Here is a 25,714-nt window from a genome sequence, read left to right on the forward strand (position 1 = left end):
ATGATAAAATCATTGCTCTTGATGAAACTTAATTCCAAATCCGAACGCTTTCACGCTTCCCGTGTAAAGTATATTTTATAATAAAACATCGTTTCGCGATTGTTGTAAAATTATTTATACAAAATTGTCCAGTATAAGAGTAAAATATGAAAGCCGATGGGAAGAGGGACAGAATCAACAGTTCGTTATAACACGTAATGCATTCGAGTAATGTATACGCAACATTCGCGCGATGTATGCGCGCCATTACACGTAATGGCCCGAGAGTCAGTTAGCCGAGGATCAAAAACGACACCCCCGTAAATGCGACTTGCGCGCGAGTGACATCTTCTTTTGCCATAACGTCGCTGAATTATGGACCGGTCGCGGCGATTGCAGCTAGGGCCCCGCGCCTCGGACCCGATGGGATCATTCGGTCCCGTCGAAGCGCATATAAGGGGAGTAAATACTTCACGCATTCCCGATGCGTCTCACAGTCTTTACGGCTTATTATCACCTCCACGCTTTCGCCCTCTCACCCCGCGTGATACATCAACGCGATGGCGATGGCGCACGCGGAACAAAGCGGGAGGGAAAAAAAAAAAGAAAAGACGGAACGGCGAGCGAACCTGCGTCGATTCCGCGAAGGGAAAATTACTTTAGCCAGAAGTCGTCGTCGGGTCGGTGTCCGGCAATAGGCGTATTTCGCAAACAGGATGATAAACTAAGCAGGATTTTGCGAGAAATTGAACGTTTTTCTCTAGCGGGACTAGCGTCGATAATTAAAAAAAAATTATAATTAAAGAAGAAAAACCTTTGGCGAATTGGAAATAAATATTAAAAGCTTATCCTCGTAATAGCATTTTGTTTAGACAAGAGATGAGATTCCCGTCTGTATAAAGCAATTTTAATAAAACTCCTGGATATATATTTATTATAAATTGTGATACTTATATAAAGATTATCTATTAGAGGACAAATGCAACATATATCTAAATTCTTTGAATGTCCACTAAATAAATATCTGTACGCATTACTGATTTAAAAAAATCGCGTTGGCGCAATATTAATTAATAAAGCATCACTGTGTTCGCTTGAATCGAATCGAGATTTCACAAATACATTATAGCTGGGAATAATAATGTCGCGAACCGAGTCGCGTATCGAATATTGGGAAATCACAGACGGGGCTAAAAAATGCGACTCTACTCGCGTTTATTACGAAGGTTATTAGGCCGTAATTTAAGGCACGTCGATCTGGCGATTAGGACCGGGACTAACATGCCATTATTTTACAGCTTGGCTTTCGGCCAGCTGACCCGACTTGTGCCTGGTGATTCGTTGACGTCACGGGCATCACGGACGGCTTTTTTACGTTTTCTGCGTTCGTTCCCTTTCGTCGTAACGGCGTGACGGCCGTTCATACGCACCGCGTGTCCTCTCCGAAGGATTTCTTCCCGCGATGTCACGCCCTCGCGTGGCCTTGCAATATTTCGTCGCGATATTCCGCCCTCAACCCGCCGACCTCTCGTCCCGTTTTGTTCCACTGGCTCTCCTATGCGCTGATCATCTCTCTCAACGAGAACCATATATACAACTATCACTTAATAGATATTCCTTAATGTTTTTCAGCGATAGATAGATAATTTGTGCTTATATCAACTATGCGACCAGTCATTCTCAGGAGTTACTCAACACATTATGTGTGATTACGGGGGACCGCTCGGAGCAATAATACTCTGACTACTCGATATATTTTGAGATACAGATAGCTGGAGACAGAGAAACGAGTACTGCTTTTAAATGCGCGCACGATATCAGGATCGATAAGATCGAAATCCCAGACGTGACGGCGTTCACGAATTCCCGGACTTATCCGCGACTAATTTGCGTGCAATTGTCGCGAATGATTTGTATACAGCGCGAGTCGGACAGCTTTATCTCGGTCGCCAGCGATAATTCCGTGCAAAAATGGATAATTGGTGCCGCGGATGTTTTCCACTTGGGCACGTACATACCGCCGCGAATGATGTCACGCGTTCGTCCTTTGCAAAGCATAATATGCCGCAATATGCGTACCTACAACTGCATACTGAGTTTTTCTAACAATGTGAACCGTCTCGATACGTTGCTGCAAAAACAACAAAGATAGATTATGGATATCTAATGGAAGATATATAATGGACTGTTGTTTTTCATGTATAGAGATATCTTAGCTGAGACATGAAGGCGCTTGATATTTTCATGCCTCGCTTTATCTGATTAAAATATTTTTCGATGATAAAGAAAAAAATTAGTTTGGAAATTGCATAGATTGAAATTGCCAAATCATTATTTTTTCGAATTATTTTATGAATATACATTAAATAATCACACATGCATATAGAAATATAAAATTTCTAATAATAATAATAATAATAATCGACTTCTCTTAAATTGGCTATTCAGAAAAAAATGTGGTTGAAGGAAAGTTCAGTAAAGAGAGAAAGAGAAACTCCCCCCAAGACACTGCACGTTTGCCTTCTATTCAATATTTCCTCAGTCAGAAAAATATTTAAAAAATGCCGTCAGAGCTACGAGTTTGCGAGTCGCATATTTATTATTTTTCGTGATGCACCGGGGGATGCGCCGCGCTGTGACGCTGGGTGGCCATTTTAAAAGAACGATCCTGGACGCCTGGACGATCAGTCACACTTAATGTCAAAACTAAATTGACTTAGTTTAGGGCTGTTTAAGGGCGGGCTGCGCGTCCGTATGAAAGGACAAGGGCCTCCCCCCGTTCGCGACTCGAGGGGGTTGCTCCACCGCGTCTCCCTGTTTCGTTACGATGGGGTAGCTCCTGCCCTACCAACTCTCTCTCTTTCCTGCCCTACCAACTCTCCTACTTTTTTTTGCCGTTCTATGATGCACATTAAGCCGTTGTCAGGCAGTCGAAGGCCAGACGAAGTCTCGTGGTTTCTAGGAAGAGTTTAAGAAAGGATATAGTTTATACAAAAAGAAATAGTTATGCAGTATTATTATTTATATTTATTTTTATATTTATCGGATTTGTATTTATATTTATTTTTACCGGATGATAAAGTAACAAATCTATATTCTATATATTCTGATTTCGGCGAAACAGGCATGCGTTTTTGAGGAAAAATTATTTCTCTCTCTCGCTTTCTCCCCCGCACGCGCGCGCGCGCAGGCGTTATGATAGAACGAACTAGAAATATCGTGCCGTCTGACAAAAGCTTTACACACGCGTTTCACGCACCTATCTCAAGAATACGTGATCGCGACTTCCTCCCTCGAGTGCGAAAGCTTCAACCCTCAAACGGAGGGTTGCTAGAATATCCTGCAGGCCGTAGAAGAAAGCAGATCTCCTCGTTACGCTAATTGTCGCCCGAAACTTTTCGTCGACAAGTCGTCCGTGAAATACGCGAGGACCGGAAGAGGGAATAGAATGCGACGCGTATTTTATTCCCTTTTGAAACGATTATTTTTTCTCATTGTCGAAGATTTGCCGAAAGGCAAATTTCTTTAGATGCTTTCCATTTAGTGACACAAGCCGACACAAGTATCGTTTTGTCTTTGTTTCTCACTAAATGCTAAGAAGGATAGAATAATGTTTGTGTCGACTTGTGTCACTAAATGGAAAGCACACTTTGATATCAACTTTATTGTGACACGTGCGCTGTTAGTCTTAAATACGGCCGGTACATTTTTTTGGGAAATCGGTGACAAAATCATACTCAGGACTTTCGGAGTAACAAAAGAATGCGCGCAGAGGGGCGTACAGTTTTAAAATCCCCGGGCGATACGACGACGATTTCTCGAGCCAGAACTCGACACAAAGTGCCAATCGAAAGATATTCGTTTGTTATGACGTTTAGCTGAAAATTAAACACGGCGCGCGAGGCGTTTAACGATTTGGTACGGCTGTTGCCTCCTCTTGGCCTGTTACGGCGCACGATTCTCACGTTACGGCGTCGCGATACTGGCGTCTAAACACAGGCTCGAATTCATGATCAATAAACTACGCGACCTATCAGCCATGGCGCTCGCCCTCTCCCGTTTCAAAATGCAACAAAATACGCTTAGTTGCATATGTACGTATCAATCTATAACTATCGCAAGGCAATCATTCAAGGTTAAATTGCTGTTATTCCGCGTAAACCTTTCATCGCGGTGTCTGCAGTCGAGTGTAGCTATCGCGTTTTAATTAAATTTAAATTCTCGTTTCTCGGAAACTCGTTATAATTACGCGTTCGTCGAATTCTCGTTACGTCAGTTTACAAAACTCGCATTAGCAATTATAAGCGTAGAGCGAATGTGTAAAATTGCCAAATATCGAAGCGAAGGAACTGTTCGATTCTCGACAGGAGAACATTCTAGAATTTTGACCGAAGAATTTAGAAAAAAGGTGCTTTACACCGGGGGCTTTCTCAGAAGGGAACTCATTTGTCAGGTGATACTTTCGTTGCTGCCTTTCTCGCCTCGATGCTCGCGCAGATTTAATTAGCCCGCCACCGCGGGGCTGTGCAACATTCGCGTCACGCGTCGTCGATTTTCAAGCGCGTTGACGCGCGAGTCGCTTTATTTTCTTTTTTTTTTCCCTTCGCACGTCTCGCGTGAGAGCGGCTTTGTTGCGCGAGACGGCGGGCGTCCACGTCAAGACGCGTGGAAATTCGAGTTGCGCGTGTAGAATTGCGGGTTGCACGCGCGCTGCTCACGTCGCGCCGGTCCACCAGACGGTGTTTGCCGGTTCACTACATTGTAACTCTTAAGTGGAGTGCACGTCGGAGTGAGAAAAAAATACGCGGTAGAGAAGGAAGAAGGGGTCTCGGGTACATTGTACCGTCTACTCCGTGCAACACGTGCAAGCGCGAATCACCGCGACGTTGCCGATCTCTGTAGCCGATCCTCGAAGCGAGAAAAATTATGATTTGAGAATGAGAAAAATTAAATACTAATAATATTTGTAGATACGGAGACGAATGGCAATCAAATGGCAGATCAAATGATGATATAATCAGCAGTTTCTCCTCGCGTCGTTTTTGCAGCCCCAAACACTTGTATCCGTCAAAATATAGATACCATTTTTGCGGCAAGTCGTTAATAGTGAATTAGATTGTCAGACGCCAAAATAAGTCTAGATTTTGACGGAGGGTAAGTGATGCACAAATGTTGCTTTTATCATGTGATAAGGAGAAGCTGCATGAGAAAAATCTCTCCAACGGATCCGGATTCGCTGTTCCATCCACCCTGCAATCGTGGCTGGCAACGCCGGGTCCGTATACGTCGTCTCTTGGGATCATACGTGGTCAGCACAATGCAAGAAAAACACGGGCGAGTCGGCCGAGATGAACGTGGTTCCTAGTATCCGAGTGCCGGGCGCGCTCCACGCGCGAGTACACGCGAGTGCAACTCGAATACAGACGGAATTATCTGTCTAAGGAATGCGCCGCGCGACAAGAACGATAGAATTATCTACGTATATGTCGCGAATCGTCATCTGATACACATATCCTGCATGATAGTTGTCTGTGAGAAAGTAATGAATTGAAATGGCCTTTATCAGAGGAGGTTCTAAAAAGAGAAGCTCTTCGGATGGAACACGTCGAAAATTGCGATTATACGTTCCTTATTCTCGGAATCGACTCTTTCTTTCGTAAGAATAATAATTGACCCGTGATCTTATATTCGCATCTCCTTAATATGCAACGTTAACTGTCCCGGTAATTAAAATTCCGAGATTAAAATTCTATTAAAGTAAAATCCACTCATAAAATTAATGGAGGAATAGAACTTTGTGTTATCTTATTATTTAAAGCGTTATCCGCCAAAATCTGTTGATTTTTAATAATTCAAAATCTCTCTTGAGTCTGAAACTAATGAACAAAATGTTCTTTGGACTGCAATCGGTCAGTGTTTGACAATAATTATTCCGCAATTTGATAACAACTGTTCTCCAATCTCGATTAGCACAATTACGAGTCGTGAGCATTTAATTATCGTTATTCACTCGTTGCATGAATAATTAATCCAAATAATACAAAGTGAAACGACCCATATACTTTCGGAAATATATGTATATTGACGCAGACGTCAGCGCATCTGGCGAACGCCCTCCTCGCGGACGCATCCCTTAAAGCCGATACGAATACCACTCCATATTGTCGTACGACCGGCGACAAATCGGACACCCCGCCCCGCTCGATCGAGACGACGGCGGGGGATGAAATCTGGCGATTCGGTTGTTTGTTCTTTTAGCGACAACACTACAGCGGCTAACGGCTCGGCGTGTTTTCGGCATAAACTTCGCGCTGTATGCCGGGACACGCAGTATGCTAATAATTTGGGCCGCCATCCCGGCGATCTTATGTCATCGATGTCGACGTAGAAATCGAAATGGGGTTAACGAGGCCGCGGCAACGTGGTATCATACGTCGAAATGGACTATATTTACAAATAAAGTACTTGGGGAATATTTATTGACATTAAAAAAAATTCAATCTGGTTTTTTAAGATTATACGTGTTTATAAAAAAATTTCTAAATTGCAGCGTAAAGAGTCTTATTGTTAGTTAGATTACTAATTTCGGTGAACAACAATTTCAATTACACTATTAATTTCGTTTTGTTTAAATCCAAGATAATAAGTTGATGATTGAATTAGAGAAATATATTATGTATTAATGAATAAAGAATTTTTGGAAAAGTATATATACAATATTCATGTTAGCAATCTTGTATATGTGGAATTGCTTTTTCGAACTTATTGAACACAATTATAAATAAATCAAAATTTGCTCTTGAAATATTGATCCCCGAAAGTATAGAAGACAATTCATAAAATTCGAAGTTGACGCAGTAAATATAGGTATTACATTTGTTCATCTTTATGCTGCATAAATTGATTTAAGAAATGGCTGCTGTATCACACACGGACATATTTCCAAGCAAGTAAAATATGAAAAACCGTAACAAAAAGTTTTCAAGAATTCTTCGAAGATGCCTTTGCAGAGGAGCTCAGGTGCGTCTTGAAAAACGTAGATTTTTCTGAAAAGACGAGTTTAACATAAATCATTGTTGCGCTCCAATTTTTCCGTAACGCAGCAGTAGTTGTTAGTTTCGGCAGGAAATGCCTTGATCGTTTTTGTGCGTGACCGGCTGAATGCAACGCGGACGGGCGCGAGCTTGCAACTCTGCTGGGGCTTAACCTCGATCTCACCTACATTTTCGACTATGGCGTCGCCCATTCTCGTATCGGCAACGTCGGGCCAGCCAGCCAGCCAGCCATCCACACAGGATATTTCTCGGGTACCGCCGTTTACGCCCCCGTACCGTCCCCCGAGTCTCGGGGATTCGGCAAAAAGATAAGGGCGCCGCGGGACCGCGGGGAACGGGCGCAATTCATCATCCCCCGATCGGCCGTGAGAAAGAGAGAGAGACCCGAAACCCATTCAGCGATTGTGCGACACGACAGCGTCGCGTGTGCCTGCGCATTTTAACGCACGAAAGTTGCTGTAGGTCGTAAGCTTCGACGTTTTACTGGTGACATCGACGGTCCGCCGATTTTTATTTCACGATTTGAGCCATGAAATTCGAACACATTCCGCGTTTCTTCGCACGAGCGGCAAGGCAGAACGATTCCTGCCATCCTATAACGCTAATTCACGATAAAGAAAAGTTGTAAGAGAAAAAAATTTCTTGCTAATGTCACGGGTTAATAATTGAAACCCAGATTTATATACCCAAATATTTTTTAGTGCATCCAAATCAAATGATTCTTCTGTGTAGTGATATGTGAATTTACTCGCGGGTTTACAATAAAATAATATAGATAAAACTTAACTGATAAAGTTTTACTCTTGAATCTCTCATTGCGGTTAAATTATCAAGTGTAATTCTGTGCGATTTTGTTTTAATTTAAAGCTAACCGGAAGGAGAACTGGTATCCCATGAAATTATTAAAACGGAATACAGAGAAACGAAAAATAAGGAAGATTCAACGATGACTGCTCTTTATGTCCAAATGAGAAGACAAACTTAATTAAACAAGTATAGAGCGAACGCCCGCGGTGTGTCCTTTGAGTGTTCTTTAAGTGTGATTTGATTTCAGCGGTGTGTTCTTTGAATGTTCTTTAAGTGTGATTTGATTTCAGTCTCATTCGATCGTTTTCGATTGATTCGTCGAGACTCGCGCCCATTCGTCGCTAAATTTATTATAAAAATAAAAAATTGGAAAATATAAAACAATAACGAGAGAGAGAGAACGTAGGGAATACAGAGGTTGATCGAGCGCGCGTCGCGCAACAGGAATTTACGGAGCGCCGGATAATAGCGAGTGGCACAAGCACGTAGTTTCTCTAATTCGGATAACACCGAAGCGCGCTTCCGGCACGGGGGGGCACAACACCTATTTACAGTGGCTTGCGCGCGCGCGCACACACACAATAGAGAGACGCGGCGCAGAATCGGCGCGCGTGCGGATGTGTCATTTCTCACGGATACGCGGCTTCATCCCACGCGGCCGGCATTACGATACGAAAATAACGGCCGGCCGGCCGGGCACGCGTGCAAATCCCGGCAAATATTATCTCTGCCTGTTTCGCGCGCGCCATCACCCTCTCTCGCGTGTATTTGCGCGAAAACTACCCTGACGTACCTACATCGACGCGCGCGAGGTGAACTCAGTTCCGCGCGTCGAGAAATCGCTGCCGGCGGCGTGAGATCTCACCAAGCGGACACCCGGATGGCTCGGACCACCCTGCACGATCTGCATAATGCGCCACCCCGTCGCCGGTCGCGCCATCGCCATTTACTCTTCCCTCCTCGCATAAGAAATGCTGCGATAAATGTAACAAGTTACAGGCGGGTCCCTCTTTTTCTCTCTCCGCTCTCACGGCGACCCACTGCGCTAACATTTTCATGAGATTTATAGTCGATTTTTCTCTTGCTTTAATATCACACATCGTGAGACACGTGTAGTCACTAAAACATTTACGTTCTGTTTTATCGCGAATTATTGTATCGTAATATAATGTAATACCTATTGAGAATTATACGAATGTCAACAGTGTGTACTTTTATGAACGTTTAGAAGAAGTATTATATATCAATGTGATGCAAAGTTTCTCGAATAAATTTCGTGCAATATTACATAAATAATATTTCATAATATTATATAAATTTTCCTAAAGTTATACATATTAATAGTTATTAGTATGACGATATTTAACGGTAACTTGATCGAATTTAAAAATTTTAAGATTCTTTTTTTCTTTCTTTTTAAGATTCAACCACCGTTGAAATCGTGAAAAGAGAAATGTTCACAGGAGTGAAGGGATCGAACAAGGGATAAAATATTATTTTCACCTGCCGTCGGCCAATAAACAAACATGCTTGTTCATGAACCTATTTGTTTATAATCATGAAAATCTTTATGAACTACGTTCGTGGATATTTGTTCATGAACTGACTGCGACTGCAGGTCGGAACCTATCAGATGAACGCTTATCTATTCGCAATGTGTTAGGAAAAAGCCAGGCTTTCTTTCTTCTTTACCCTATTCGCTCAGTTCGCCCCGTTCGCCACTAATAAGGCAAACTACGAATCTTTCAGAATCCCTTCACTTCTCTTTCGTAGCCGGAAAGAACCCAACATGTGGCAAACTCCAGAAATTTGTTTATACATTACCTTATTTGCTACTTAAAAAATTTAATATTTAAAGATAGAAACGTTTTCAGAAATCTTATGTTATTAATATGAGATTTTACTTTATATTATTTATCATAAATGTTGTAAAAATTTTATTTATGATCATGAACATTTTCATGAACCATATTCGTGGGCATAGTTGTTCATGGGCCACCTGCAACATGCAGGTGGGAATTGACCGGGCCAATGCTTCTTTTTTCACGATTTATTTTAAAGTATTAAAGAAATCTCAATACATTGAAACTTTCTTTTCTTTACTACTATTCGTTTAGGTTGTCTCGTTCGCCACTAAGGGAGTGCGTGTCTTTCATAATCTCTTCTCTTCTGTTTCGTAGAAAGTGGAAAAACTGGGAAATACCCAACACATGTTGGAAAATTCAGAAATTTTTTTATACTTTACTTTATTTATTACCTACTTATAAAATTTAATATTTAAAGATAGAAACGTTTCAAGAAATCTTGTGTTATTTTATATTATTAATATGAAATTTTATCTTATGTTATTTATCATAAACGTTATAAAAATTTTATGAATATCTCCCTACGATTGTTCCTTTTCACGAATATAATAAATATAATAAAGGCAATAGAACAATATCGATTTATCCATCCGATAATATGTATATTATTCTTCTTGATTTTTAAGTATAAAAAAAGTCTTATATAATAAATAAATAAAGTTTTTACAGGGTTATTTCGATAAACATCGAATTAAAATTAATTGAATGTTATGTGAGCGGCCAATATGCTGATGCAAGTACTGACGTTCGTTTCTAAAAGAATGACATTTTTATATGCATTTATGAAATTGTCTCATTAATTCATTTCAAATAAAATTTTTGTCGTATTCGTAATCGCACATTCAACCAAACGTCAGTACTTATATAAAAAAAAAAAACGTTTAAAAATGTCTCTAATTTTTTCGTGGAAGATAATTGTAGGTATCGTTTTCTTTTCCCAATTCATTAGCTGTTCGTGCACGAAGAATTTTTTTTAAATAGAATTTTTTGTCTAGCTCGGTATACGCAACAGTATTGGTAATCGTTATCGAGAGTAATAGCGTTCCTCGCTTCATACGCGCGGCGATTCGGCACTTCCGAACACATATAGCGCAATCGACGTACCTAGATAATTGCACGTCATTCTTCCCGCTTTCGTCGTCCCTCTTTCGTTTCTCTTTTATCCGAGCAAAAAGAGAGTCGGGGGATTTATCCGGACGGGCGCCAGGTGAATCCATGAGATTAGAAGAAAGATCCGTTAATTGGACGACGGGGACAGATACCGGTGGCCGCAAATTGGATTGCCTCATCCTCCCTCGCGCCGCGCTTACTTACTATACCGTCGATATCGATTATAGTCGTAATGGTATGTAATAGCTGTGAAAATCTAGCGCGAACGACCGGCGATTTTGATGAAAACGAAGAGCAACGAGCGAGAACGCGCATTATCGGGAAGCGCTAATTAATAAATCAAAAATTGCCGCAATTGCCTTTGCGCGCGTTGTGAACGTTATACTTCATAGTACCGCGCGACGCGAAATTTAAGTAATAAATGCGCGCGTCGAAACAGCGGAAGCAATGTATTCTTGATTCGAGAATATTGATCTTATTACTTTTCTGAAAAGTAAAGTCTTAAGAAAATAACAAGATTTGCACATTAATATTCCTATCAAGTTTATTGTACGTTACAAAATATTTCATAATGTGCAAAAGTGCAGTGACTGCATGAGAAAACAAATAATAATTATGATGGATTAAAATAAGTACATATGTAAAAGGATGTACAAATATTTAATGGAATGATTATCAATGTTTTCGTAAATATGAAACAAAGTGACACGGATGCAACATATCTGTCTATCTGTTCGGGAATTCTCCCCTTGGGATTTAATTTACTCAAAAACAAAGGAAATCGACTTGTAGGTTTCACGTGATACACATGCAGGCCCTGTATATTTTATTATATTGATGAAATTGAATACGTACTTTATAATAATAATCATGAAATTTTGCGAAATTATCAGAAAACTGTTTGGCAAATATTAATCCGAAACATATGGACTCTCCTTGTCTTATTGATTATATATATTTAACGTATACATTTTACATATAGATGTTAATTTATATGTAAAATGCCGCCGGCATTTCTCTTCAACAGAAATCTTCGAGAGAAAATAGTGACACAAAGGCATACTAATAATTGTAAGTTGTGGCTCCGTAGTACTCATCAATCATTTTATTGTTATTGTTTGTTTAAAGACGTTATTGAATCCCTATAAACGCAAAACTGACAATAGGTATAGATGTAGAAATCGTCCGAAAATTTTTTCTAAATTAGAAACATGTGTTCAACATCTGGCAGTGTACCTGTTTGGGAATTTCCCCTACTTCGCTTACCGAAAAACGAAAGAATCCTAACCTTACACGTTCCTTGCAATACACTTGCAGATCTATGAACCTTACACCTTACATCTTGCATCTTGCATATAATATGAAAGATACAAATATCAAAAACTGAACTAAATTAAAAATATATATAATTTTAGCAATGCTTATATTGGTACAAATAATATTTACGTTACGTATAAAAGTATAATTGTTGAGTACATTTAATTGTACATTTACTTGTACATTTTTAAAAAATGAACATGAAAATTCCAAAAGATAATTAAAAGAACGAAAATATCTATCTTGCAAAGTTGTAAATTTACTATTGTGTTGTACAATTTTTATAAGTCATTGTCAGATTTTTGTATTTTTATCTCAAAATACGTGAAAATATAAGTTACCTGATATATTGAATGTGATCATTGAATATGCTGAATAATTTTTAATGCTTTCATAAACAAATAAAGAATGGAAAGTCGTTACCAAGTCTTGGTCGAAAAAGAATTAGGATTTATCAAGATGAAGAACAAATGGTTATTAATGTATATCATAATATCAAGCCTAATAATTAATATTTACGACCTGAAATAATGTGCAATGTTAATTCTATAGAAGAATAAACTTCGAAATGTAAAACTCAAGTTTCTGATGATGCGCTCTCTGAATTATCCATAATACGTATAAGATATTTGATAATATATTATAGTTCAATATAGTTGAAAGCTTGTTAATATTTATTATTTTTAAAATAAAAATTGATAAAAATTTAAAAATTCTCGTATCCGTTGCTACTAACATTGAAATAAATCACAAAAAAGAAGGACGGGAGAGAATTGAACACAAAAGGCATATTTTTTCCACCTGCTATTTTCAAAAACAATGTGGTCCAACATGTGTTAGGGAAAACCCGGACTTTCCTTATATTATATACTTATATTATTTTCTCCATTCACTTCACCACTCAAGAATATTATTAAAAACGTCAGGAGATAAAACAAAATTAACTAAATAATTTATGTTGACCAACTGTTAAATAAATAATTTATATTAAATAATCGTTAACAACTGATCTCGGCGAAATATACTCTTTCCGTTAGGCTAATCTTTGATTAGCAACAGTCAAAAGTAAGAAAAAATTAACAAAAAATCCATAAAATAAATACTTAAATACATTAAAATTTAACATGTATTATTTTATTTAATAATATTTACTTGCAAAATGTAGTTTATTATTACAATGTTCTTTCTTAAAGAATTAAAATAAAAGAAATTAACAATAATCTATAATTTTTTTTAACATAGAACTTTTAAGAAAAGCATTATTGTATCATATTTATGTAATGTAAAGTTTTTTTAATAAATTTCGTGCAATATTATATCATAATATTATATGATAATTTTTCTCTAAGCTGTATCTATTAATAATCAATACGATGACATTAATAATAACTAAATTGAATTTGCAAGTTTAAAAATTTTCAAAGTCGTGCTATTACTGTTGGAATAAATCACGAAAAAGAAGCGTTCGCAGGGTAGAATTGAGCAAGAGTGTTTTCACCTGTCGTATTCGGTTCATGAACGAACATGTGTTAGGAAATACCCAGGCTTTCTTTACCGCTTTATGTAGTTGACACCAGTGAACTACGTTTATCTTTCGCAGTTTCTTCTTCCCTTCTCCTTCTCCTGGCAACCCAACATGTGTTGGCAAAGCCCAGAAATATTTTGCATAATAATTTCTTTGCAGTTTTAAGATACTTTTTTACATCGAATTAAAATTGAAGATAATTGTGATCTCATTATTCCATCTTCAGCTAATGATCGCGTTACAAGCCCGACATTGATTTAACATGCAGTTCAAACGGCTGAATAATGGATTAAGAAATTCATATTTAAATATTAAAATATTATTAATTTATATTTAAATATTTAAATATTTAAATATTATTAGGCACCAAGATCCAACCGTGAAAACGCGTAGAAGGCGCTCTCAAATTTGTGTTATTCACTTACGTGCAGTCTAGTTCAAAATGCTATTGCTCTTTTTTAATATTTTATCCTATTATTAATTCAACTACCTACTACTCATAAAGTTTAATATTAAAAATATAAATCTGAGCGCAGATTCTTTTCGACAGAAAAACCGGAGTCTTTTATGTTTCTGAAAAGGCATTGAAATGATAGATTTAACGACTATCTTTTATAAATCTCTGACAAAAACGTTTTTGTCACTGTCGTCGTGCGTTTTAGATTGTTCTTTCAAAAGTCGGGAGAGAAACGCACACACAAAAACGCAAGTGCGTGTACACCCCTGCATGGGGAATTCCAGATCCCCGCTGGATAGACCCTACTACCAAGGGTGGAGCTTAAAATAAGGGTGGTGCCTCTCGCTTACCTATCCCATCGGGAAACAGCGTTGGTTGGGATGAGCAAGGATAAGGTAGAGCAGAGACGAGACATTGGTCCAAGGGAGAACTCGAGTCGTTTCACTCGCTTCGAAATGAATGCGTCCTAGTCGAGATTTTAACGCGCGACGTACAAGTTTGTTTTTCACGTCGCTCCACCAGGCATCGGCCAGATTCCTATTTTCGTGACAAATCCAATCTTTTTGACTCCCGGGCAACGTTGATCGGCCGTGGATCGATACCTTTGATCAATGACGCGCATACCTTATCGTAATCCAAGCAGTTTAGATTCGTAATAATGGTTGGTCGCCGGTAGCAGTTTCTTAATGCTGCGTGCTCAGAACTGATGATCAAGTAGTTTCGACGTGCAAAATACTGTGAGCAATCTACGTGGTGTCGGAGTTCAGGCTAGTCGCGGCAGGAAGAATACGTGCAGCATGGCACCGATGGAAAATTACGAACGCAAGTCGGCCGTCTCGAGAAATGATCCCTATATCCGAAACTCGAGAATTAGGTACAAGCAAGATGACCAGGAAGGTATTACGCATACATCGTAAATGCGATTCAGATTTTCCAGAATATTTGAATATACGTGAATTATTCAAAATAATTGCTTGGTTGTTCAAATAAACTCCACATCCGAAAAATCAAATTTATTCAAATTTGTAAATTTATCAATTCAAATTGCAGCAATACGAATATTTACAAAAAAACCGTTATTTTTTTATGCTTTGTAGTCTATGTGCGTAACAGAAGTAAAAATGAAAATCTTTAACATATATGGAAAAAGGTATCTATTTGTAATACATTTGTCGACGTGTAAAAGCTTACATACTCGAAATAATGAACATAATTTAAAAATATTTTCTTTTAAAGTTTAGTTGAACTGTGGGCTGTAATTGTAGATTATAGCCCATAAAAATAAAATTTAAAATTAATAATAAAAAAGGCTAATGAGCTAAGCTGGATATTTTTGTGTTTTAATCGAATAATATAATTTATATATAAATTTGTATTAAAATATTATATCCAGTTAAAAAAGACGCTTTTACAAAATTCTTTTTGTATTGTTACATTATTTCTTTTGCGAGAAAACTCGAATAAAAAAACAAACAGAAATAAATCTAAACAAAAAAAATAAAATTTCTTTTGCTCTTTGTTTTTCTTTTTCGAAATAAATAAATAAAATGAAGGTCAAAAAATCAATACTATATAATCTATAAAATATCAAATTCTTCTATTAATTTCAAGAGAATCACAAATTTAATATTTAATAATATTAATACATTAATATTAATACATTAATATATCTAATAATATTATATAAAATTAATTCTCTAATTTTACAGAAAACTTAGAAAATCGTTTACTCGATATTTCACGTTTCAAACATGAAACAAGAAATTTCCAATTATTAATATCAATTAATGCAATATAAATTCACTAGTTATTATACGTAATTTTCGACGCATATCTAATTGTGAATAATCTTCATCCTCTATAATTATTTTGTGAAGCTCAACTGCAGCTTGCAGTAATGGAATAATGTATGCTACGTGTTTCGAGCGTCGCACAAAATGGCGTCACTGGCCAGGAGTCACCTCTAATTTTCGCGGGACGATCATTCTCGAAGATTTTGTGTGTGAACGTAGTATGAAAATACGGTATAAAGACCTGCCAATGAGGAAGCAATTTATTCTCGGAGTGCGAAGTCACTTTTCCTCGGACCTGTTCGTTTCCGACGGCTTGCAGGGTTTCCCAGTAATGCGACGAACGTAGACGAATATTCAAACGCGGTTTCTGTGAATGTGCGAAAAAAGGGATAACCGACGTTGAGTTACACAAACTGCCTTGGAAATGATGCTTCCAGGTAGCAAAACAATACACGCGCAAGTTCGTCGCGAGCGTTGCATAAACTTCCGCTCGGCATTTTCCTAATTGTCCAACATAATTGATGCTTAAATCAATTTCGAGTGTTTCATAAATTAGAGTGAAAAAAATTGATCTTTTAAAATAAAGTTTTTTCGTAGAGAAAGATACGCTTTAAAAAATCATATAATAATATTCTTGTTACAAAATATTTCTATTCTCTGCGAGTAGAAATCATTCCTACAATTTGCTTAATAAATTTAAAAGCGGGATGTTATCAATTCAATCTATTTAATATTTGTTAATTACAAGCAGAAGAATCTTAGAAACTCATTAATGTATTTTGTCTCGATATATCAATCAAGTAAATTCATATAAAATGATTTCCATAGAGCAGAGATAGAATGATTTATGATTTAGTGTAATTTCATGCCAGAGAATTGTTATCGAAAAAGATCAATTGTTTAAATTTCACTGGCATGCAATTACACTAAAGCATTCCATTTCTGCTCTATGGAAATCATTTTATATAAATTTACTTGATCGTTATGTCGAGACAAAATATATTAATAAGTTTCTAAAATTCTTCTGCTTGTAATTAACAAATATCAAACAGATTATTGAATGGATAATATCCCACTTTTAAATTCGTTTTAAGCAAATTATAGGAATGATTTCTATTCGCAGAGAGCAGAAATATTTGTAACAAAAAATATTATTGTAACAAGATTTTCGCATGTTCTTTGAAAGTGAAGTGTATCTTTCTCTACGAAAAAAATTTATTTCAAAAGATTAATTTTTTTCGAAAGAAGTCTTTACATACAAATATCAAACCATATATTATTTTTGTTTTATAAAGTTTATATATATGTATAAAGAGGGAGGAAGAGAGAAAAGTAGAATGATGACTTTTCTAAAATAAATAGCAAGATAGAGCGCATTCTATGCGCTCGATAAAATGTCTATCTAAGGAAATTGAGAGGTGTTCATTCGGTCGGAACCGTCGCCGAATGCAAAGATGGAGCGGCAAAAAAAAATGCATTATTCAAGCGAATTTCCATTCGAGAGAAGTCCGGGTAGCTACATCGTTAGGTTGCTCTCTCGCCGGCGCTTTAATGACGGTTTGCTCCCTTTGCTTTCGTTTCTTATAACGAGGAGCTTCGACGTCGTCGTTACGCAGCATTCGCGCCGTATCACTCGCGAACGACGACGCGGTCAAAATCCCTCTCGTATCGACCGCGCGTTTTGGAGAATACTTGAGAAATTCATTCCAGCTTCCGATTTAAAATGCGAAAGATTTTTATAGGATTTAATCCTATGCAAATATTTGTTTTACAAGTACTTTTATGTGCGTACGCGTGTTTGCGAAAGGCTGTGTATAATTTAAGGTGCTCTTTATCTTTGGAAATTCAACAAAAAAGATTATTTTCAGAAAAGTTATTTTCAGGGTTATGCATGTTAAGTAAAAGAAAATTTTTTTTGAACTTTATTGCACATAAATCTGCCATTTATGCTTGTATAAGTATATAAGTTCTATAAAATATAAAATTATTTATAGTATTTTATTTATTATTATTATATATTATTTTATTTATTATTATTATATATTTTTTTATTAACACGTATTATTATTATAGATTTTTTTATTAACACGTACGAGTTCATGCCATGAAATTACATGGCGGCGGTATATGACTGTTCTAATACAAGTTTTTTGCCAATTTATGCTTTTTCGAAATTCGTCACGCGCCCGTAAAGTTGTGGGAAATTAAAAAAATATTCGTAGTCCCAATTTTACGGATTATCCACGATGTGTCCATAGAGACGGTTCTATTTCATCTGGGAAAAATGTAATTCGGCTTGGAAGCTTTGAACGTGATTTCGAAATAAAGTCACGACCGCCAATATTGCAAGACAAATAATTGCGCCTGCAAAATTCCGATCTCTACGGGGCCAATGACCTTTCCCGTTATCCAGGGCAATTTTCCATGAAGCATAAAAGGGTGTATGAAATTTTTATCATCTGCATATCAGCAACATCGAGTATAAAGCATTATTTGCATTATTTTAGAAATAATAAATAATTACAAAATATGAATATTCGCATATAATGTAAATTTCATTACCTCGTAATATAAGAGAATAATATTTTCAATTTTATTTTGTATTGATCAATTCGCGCATCATTAATTGCATCTGACTCTCTCGTATAGCCCTTACATTAATGATTTGAATTTTTATTTCATATATAAGGATCCTAACAATTCAATTTATCTTTTATATAACATTTGTCAGTGACGATATTTGACGATAACTGAAATATTAGCAAAAATAGATAGTGATATACCTATAAGCAAATGGGGAACGCTTCAGAATTGCACGAAAGATGTGACAGTTTTATAGCATCCTGTATGTAATACGAGGACTAAACTGGCAAACGTGTCCATATTTTCCTACCGATTATCGGCACCACCAGGATATCGGGTGTTAACGTCGGCATTTCCGCCGACGACATTAACGATGACGATGAAATTACGATTACGGCGGGTGTGGAGCTCGAACTCCGCGTAGTCAACCGCGTAGCGGAGTTAAGTTAATTTAGCCGGGCACGCTGATAGCGCGACTACTTTGCGTTGTCGCTTGTGCAATTCGCGATTCGCGTTATTACAGCATCGATTTTGCATGCACGCGCATGCCTAGCTTCTCCGGTCGCGCGCGCGAACCCCTAATGCCACTCTTGACGTGATTAAGTTCTATCCTTAAGAACGACATGCGTACACACGCGCGATAACATCGAGGAATTACGAGTTACCTCAATTTCGATCAGGAGTTAACGTTTAACGTTCACTTTGGAAAATTTAAGTTGCATATTAAAATAAATACGCGCTTGCATCTATTGATTTTCACGAATCATTATTTTTGTTAATTTAAAGAACACAAGTTATTATACATGTAATTTATATATGTAATAATATATCACGTATACATATAATTTATATATATATAAATTATATGTATACGTATTTATATATATATATCACATATTTTTTTGGGAAGACGAAAACTTGTTTTCATCCTCCCAAAATTATATTTCTTACAATTAGTTTTAGAAATGTAAAGCTAGCTTCTCATTATAAAATCTGAAAAATCCTTGAAACTTTATCAATACACTTTGTCAGAGAAAAAAAAACATCTTTTATAGCAATTATACAAGTTTTATATGTTGAATTAATGTGCATAGTTAAATAAACAATTTTATAGTTATTGCAACTGAAGCTGAATGGTTATGAGAATAAATAATTAAAAGAAGCTGTTTACTTCTTTATTTTTATGTGAAGATTATAATAATTGTTACACAATGATACAATCCTAATGAACTGTACAGAGATATTTATATACATACACTCACGTTTAATGAAAACTATTTTCTTTTTATTTGCAGACAGCAGCTCTTCCTCAGATACGTTGGATCTGAGCTCGCCTCATTATCATCATCATCATCATCATAACAATAACAACAACAACAACAACAATTCGAACGGCGTTGCTAGTTCCACCACGTCTGGTAGTCAAGAAAACGTGATGAAAGAGAAAAGCAAAAACGCAGCGCGATCGCGCCGCGTTAAGGAGAATCAGGAATTTTTTGAGCTGGGGAAACTGTTGCCACTTCCGCATACCGTTACTACGCAACTGGACAAGGCCAGCATTATCAGACTGACCACCAGTTACCTCAAGATGAGAGCCGTTTTTCCTCACGGTAACGAATACGCCCATTTGATAATTCTTGCTTTTATTTGTTATAATTAAGCTTTTTATATTAATCGACATATGAAATAAATAATAAATGTCGGCATAAGTTATATGAGTTATAAGATGTACGTTAATGCCACTTGTTTATCAATCTAAACCCGCCAGAACGATTGCGCTATTCAAACTGCAGTAATTGAACATTAATAGCCGCAAATCGATCCTGTGTGTCCTTTTTTTTTATTCTCACCGGTTGTTATAGGGCTGGTTGCTCGTGATTTTAGCAACCGGACTCTTACGCGCAAAGGGCAAATAGTATCGGATGAGATGGATGTGATTGCGCACTTAATGCATTGTTAGTCCCCGGCGCTTTGTAAGCAAAGCATGGGGGCCGTTATAGTGTTACAATGGCCTCCCCCAGTTCGATTCCCCCTCTCACGACATCGGCGAATTGAATTTCAAGTGGCTGCATCCCTCTAGAATGATCGTCCCGTCTTTATTCTCGGGGAAAAAGAGACAGCGTCCTCACGACGACGCTTTTAAGGGCGCTTCCTCGCGCGCTTTGTCGAAAAGCGAGCGTGAAATTTCTCGAGAGGCCCGAACGCCGTCGATTATTATCGCAAGATTAACCCTTTACAATCCAAAACAACCGCTGGAAGTAAATCAATATTAATTGATTGAAAATATAGCGCATATACTGTAATGTCGTTATTTTAAACTTCTCGCCTATGTTTTATTAATTGTGTAGTGATGACGGTTTTTCTGCAACAGCGATCATCAAAAATAATCTCGATGTTATGTCAAATTTCATCAAAGATGAATCCATTTTTAATATTTCCCCATACATTGTAGCCTATGCTTCACACTTCGAGTTATACCGAATTCCGATGATGTAAAATTCTCGATGTAACGCGGCGATAGCGAAGAACTCTGAATCGGGGGCTGTTTCTTTCTTCGAGATCGATCGAGCTGTCTGTCAAACGCGCACCATTGTACGTTAATATAATAATAAAGATCGTAAAATGTCTGACACGTGTCGTGTATTGAAACAGCATGATCGACGATTCTTCCAAGGAATGTGTCGATAATCAAATTCGAAGGAAATGTGCTTAAATATAAACTCGTATTATAGCACGTAACATGAGTCACTCACGAAATCTACCGAATATAAGAACGAAAGTAACTTATCATCAAATTAAACTTTGACTTCTTCTAATTCTGATGCGTATTTTTATGCATTTTGATAAGTCAAAAGCCGTTTTTTAAATTTGTGTATCTTTTAATTTTTTATGGTTAACGTGTCTCAAATAATATTTAAGAAAAGTGGAATAAAAAAACTCTGTTGACAAAAAGGCAAAGACGTCAATTATTTATAGAAATTTTTACTGTAATTATAGTTTGAAATTTGTAAATTCATATAGCAAAAGTTTTTACATATGACGTGTATATGCGTTAAATACAATCATTAATTTTACTGAGAGAAAGTGTACACCTCCCAATGGGCGTATCCTTGCATTCGATATTAAAAGCAGAAGATGGATTTCTTTAAATTAATTTTTCAGGTCTAGGGGACGAATGGGGTGCCGCGCCACCGTCCAACAATCCCTTAGAAACCACTATCAAGGAACTCGGCTCGCATATCTTACAAGTGAGCGATCATCATACAATTATCGATGAGGATGATGTAAATATAAATCTAGTACACAATTTTCTGCTGAAAATTATAAAATTTAACGTTTTGAAAATATTATCTATTAAATTCACGTAGAGAGTCGTGAACTAATTCTGTGATTACACTGATACTTGCACTGATAACGAACTATTTCTGCCTGCAGACACTGGACGGCTTTATCTTCGTCGTGGCACCAGATGGGAAAATTATGTACATAAGCGAGACAGCTAGCGTGCACTTAGGTTTGTCGCAGGTGGGAGATATCCTCTCATTTATTTAACTAATTAATAATTCAATTTTGGCAATTTTTTTGAAAAAAGTGTACCCAACACCTTACGTAATTACGTTTGTGTTTGAACATTCTACTTATATTTAACCCTTCGTGGTCACACCTATTGATTTTGGGGTCCAATAAGCCCCGAATGATCTGCACAAAGAGTAAAATATGAAGAAAATATGAAACTAAATAGATGAATGTTGAAAGTCTTATACGTAACACTTAATCAAATTTTTTTCATGCAAAATTGTATTATTATGTGTTATATTATGTTATATGTATCATACTATCACATCATGTGCATGTTACATTGCTACACCCAGGTAACAGAAGTCCGCGTTAATCGGGAAACTATTGACGGAGATTGTTCGTATGTGCAGGTGGAATTAACGGGAAACAGCATATTCGAGTACATTTATCCGGAAGATCGCAACGAGATGGTTTCCGTGTTGAATCTTCCGCAGAGCCCAGCGGATCTCGCGGGTTTCACATTCCCGCCACCGAATTCGCGAGGTGAAATCGAGCTGGAACGTGCCTTTCTCCTCAGGATGAAGTGCATCCTGGCGAAAAGGAACGCGGGCCTTGTCACGGAGGGATACAAGGTAAACAAAAGGAAATAAATTTTTATAAAAAGTACATTAATTTACTAAACAACTCTTCGAGAATAATATTTAAAATTTCTTAAAATGATTAAGTTGCTATGCACGTATGCACATCTTGACACTCGATCACAAAAAATTTCTCAATATATCTGACATTGAAATAAACTTTGAATTCCATATTATATGTTGCATTTAGAATTATGATTTTATTAATAAATTCTAGTAAAGATAAAATAAATATAAAGTGTAAGTAGGAAATGTTTTGATGAATCTCTCAAAATTTAACATTTTTGAAGATAATAAACTTACGACAATTTTAAGAATGTAATGGTCCTTTTTACAAAAACGAGAGAGAAAAAAAGGAGGAAGGAAAGAGAAAAAAGTTGAATATAGTTTCACTGTTTTATAATCCGAGATTTATAGCAGATGGAAAGATATTAAAGAAAAGATACAAAGTGCGATTAATATTTTTGTATACAAATCATAAAAAATAAATGTTGAATAATAGACGAAGTTTGGTTGGCTAAGAAGGGTTGCAATTGTCCCAGTCACGTTCGTTCCTAGTCAGAAAGGAAATACACAGTAGGCAGATGGTAAAGTTCGCTTGTGTCTAATCTGTCTATAAAAAACTCTATGATTTTCGTGTATTTCTCTTTCAATTTTTTACAACAATTTATTGATAATATATCATTAAACATATCAATATATCAAATTAATAAGTCGAAAACAAATATCAACGTTTTTTAAAAGAATATAACAAAATGGTGTAACATCTGTATTATTTTAAATAATAGACAAAAATAAAAAAAATAGAATTCAAGATATAATAAGTTTCATATTGTTTTATCATCTTACAAATCAATTAATTTTTAAAATCAATTAAGTAAATAACTTTTTACTAGTATTGTTTACATAAATTCTTAATTAATGAATTAATAAAAGAAACTGACTGTTTTAAGTGTTACAGATTATATAATACGTTAAATAATATCATATTATACCATTATATATACGTGAGACTTAACATTTCAGAAATAAAATCGAGATGAAATTAAATAATTTTTTCTTCCATTATTCGTTCTCTCAAACAAGTTACAAAAACAGACGTGCAGCGACTCAATTTCAAGAATCAATTTCAGCCAATAAGTTACGTTGTCGAAACTATTAATCAGATTTACGCAATCCGCCGTGCAAATGCGAAAAATCGCATTCAGACACTAATCCCGATTTATGAACGGTGATGCCTTAATTTTCCGAAATCTAGTAAAACTGTCCGCATTAACTTCCCCCCGCGTATCGCTAAACTTTCGACATATGCTCGGGCAATAACATCGACTCTCTATTGTTCTGAGGCGAAGGGAGGCAACGAGCGGAGGTGAAGGGACCTGCCATATACCTTGCACTTGTTAACCGAGGAAGACAGTCCTCGCGGAGGAAAATGTTTGACAAATAGCTCGTTCAGGGCCGCAGTATCCATGATGACGGTAACCCTCGACGAAATCGCGCATAAAGATCCCCAGTGGTGTCGAACACGATCATGAATGCAACCCCTACGAGTTGTTAGACCGACCGAGAGAGCCTCAGGGTTAGGGCGAACTTATCCCTATGGCACTTACACGCACAAAGGCGCGGATTGTAGTTGGCTTTTCTTTTGTCGACACGCGAACGGAAACGTTCGAATTAACGATTGCGTGAAATTCGAGTGAGAACGCGAGAGAACCTGTTCTCCGAGTGCTCATCCGAGAGCGATAAGTCTCGACGAGTCTCGAGAAAGATGTTGTAAAGTCTCGTTAAATTAGCCTCAGCTTCATGATGCAGGTGATCCGCATCTGTTTGTCTTTACAGAATAATCTGAAGTAAATTCGAGTACAACGTGGATAAGCAACTCGTGCTGCATACGCGTCATTTTGATATTTTAATAAGCCTTTCGAGCTTGCTTTGTTCGACCGGATACGTGGTGAATCCGCTACCAGGTTGAGATTAAGGGTTGGCCGACCGCCCTCGCGTCAAACTCCCGCTCTTCTTTGACTCCCCACGCGAGTCCCTCTCGCGCCGCGCGATGCACCAGGATTGCATACGAGGTGATGTATGCAACGCGGGCATAATAAGGGGCCTATTTGCTTCACAAATTCGCCCGACACTCGAGACCGGAGCGTGACGTTCAGCGAGGCTTTTTTTTCGCGTCGTCAGTCATTCAATTAAGCAGGAATTGTTAATTTGCGCGTTGTTTCGCGCGAATCTCGGTACTCCAGTGCCGCGACGCGCGAGGGAATGCATTCGAGTGTTGCACTTTACGCGCTCCTCAGTGCAAGGAATAGCGTGATAAATGCATCACGAACCGCGAGTATGCATACAACAACGACGCGTTATGCACTCTAAGAATTTATCGGCGTGGATGGCGCGGAAAGAAACAGAAGGATATCCAAATATTTAGCTCAAATGAATTTTGCTAACGCCGCGCGCCAGTTTCTTCTTCCCACCCTCTCTCGAGGAATCTTCAATCGACATTAAAGGGTTTTATCTAAATAAAATTTCAATTTAAAACAAATTTTGTTGTGAGAAGCAACACTATTTTCTTGTCGCTTCTGACTTTATTACAATAAGAGCACTATATGCATATAGTCCAAGAATAGAAATTTTTCGTAAAGCAAAGTAGAAAATTATGAAATGTTATTATTAAAAATCTGACGTGTCGTCTAATTTGAAAGATTCTACATTAAATTGTACAACTTTGAGAAATTTTATAAAATGCGAAATATACATTGGCGACCATTTTGATTTCAGGTCATACACTGTTCCGGTTATTTAAAGTGTATCGTGGAGGCTCCAATCGGATCCGAATATGAGGACGGTATCGGACGGTGTATTCGTAACGTCGGTCTAATGGCCGTCGGTCATTCGTTGCCGACGAGTTCCATAACCGAAATTAAGTTACACCACAACATGTTTATGTTCAGAGCGTCACTCGATCTGAAACTCATATTCCTCGATGCCAGGTAAGGTTTTGTCAATATATGTATTTAAAATTAATGACAGAGGGATGATGTGTAGCTCCGTGTGAGATCGAGCGAT

The 25,714-nt window shown here is 37.2% G+C and overlaps 2 protein-coding genes across 5 annotated transcripts in view; one reads left to right on the top strand and one right to left on the bottom strand.

The window, feature by feature from the left end:
• The window catches only part of LOC105449656 (transmembrane protein C5orf28), a 61,647-nt gene that overhangs the window by 15,261 nt on the left and 20,672 nt on the right, over window positions 1–25,714 (bottom strand). The gene's annotated exons all lie outside the window — the stretch shown is intronic.
• LOC105449658 (single-minded homolog 2-like) overlaps window positions 1–25,714 on the top strand; it is a 42,429-nt gene that overhangs the window by 10,884 nt on the left and 5,831 nt on the right. For 2 of the 4 annotated variants that reach the window (XM_011688981.1, XM_011688979.1), the window contains exons 2-6: window positions 19,787–20,101; window positions 21,654–21,775; window positions 21,927–22,016; window positions 22,421–22,642; window positions 25,427–25,638. In XM_011688981.1, the coding sequence (XP_011687283.1) occupies window positions 19,927–20,101; window positions 21,654–21,775; window positions 21,927–22,016; window positions 22,421–22,642; window positions 25,427–25,638 (821 nt within the window). In that variant the 5' untranslated portion in view covers window positions 19,787–19,926. Of the gene's footprint in view, window positions 1–16,009; window positions 16,346–19,786; window positions 20,102–21,653; window positions 21,776–21,926; window positions 22,017–22,420; window positions 22,643–25,426; window positions 25,639–25,714 lie in introns of those variants that run through there. The other 2 variants (XM_011688978.1, XM_011688980.1) reach the window with 2 other exon arrangements.

This window comes from Wasmannia auropunctata, unplaced genomic scaffold (assembly GCF_000956235.1).
Source record: "Wasmannia auropunctata unplaced genomic scaffold, wasmannia.A_1.0 LD336074.1, whole genome shotgun sequence".
In the NCBI taxonomy this organism is placed as follows: Eukaryota; Metazoa; Arthropoda; class Insecta; order Hymenoptera; family Formicidae; genus Wasmannia; species Wasmannia auropunctata.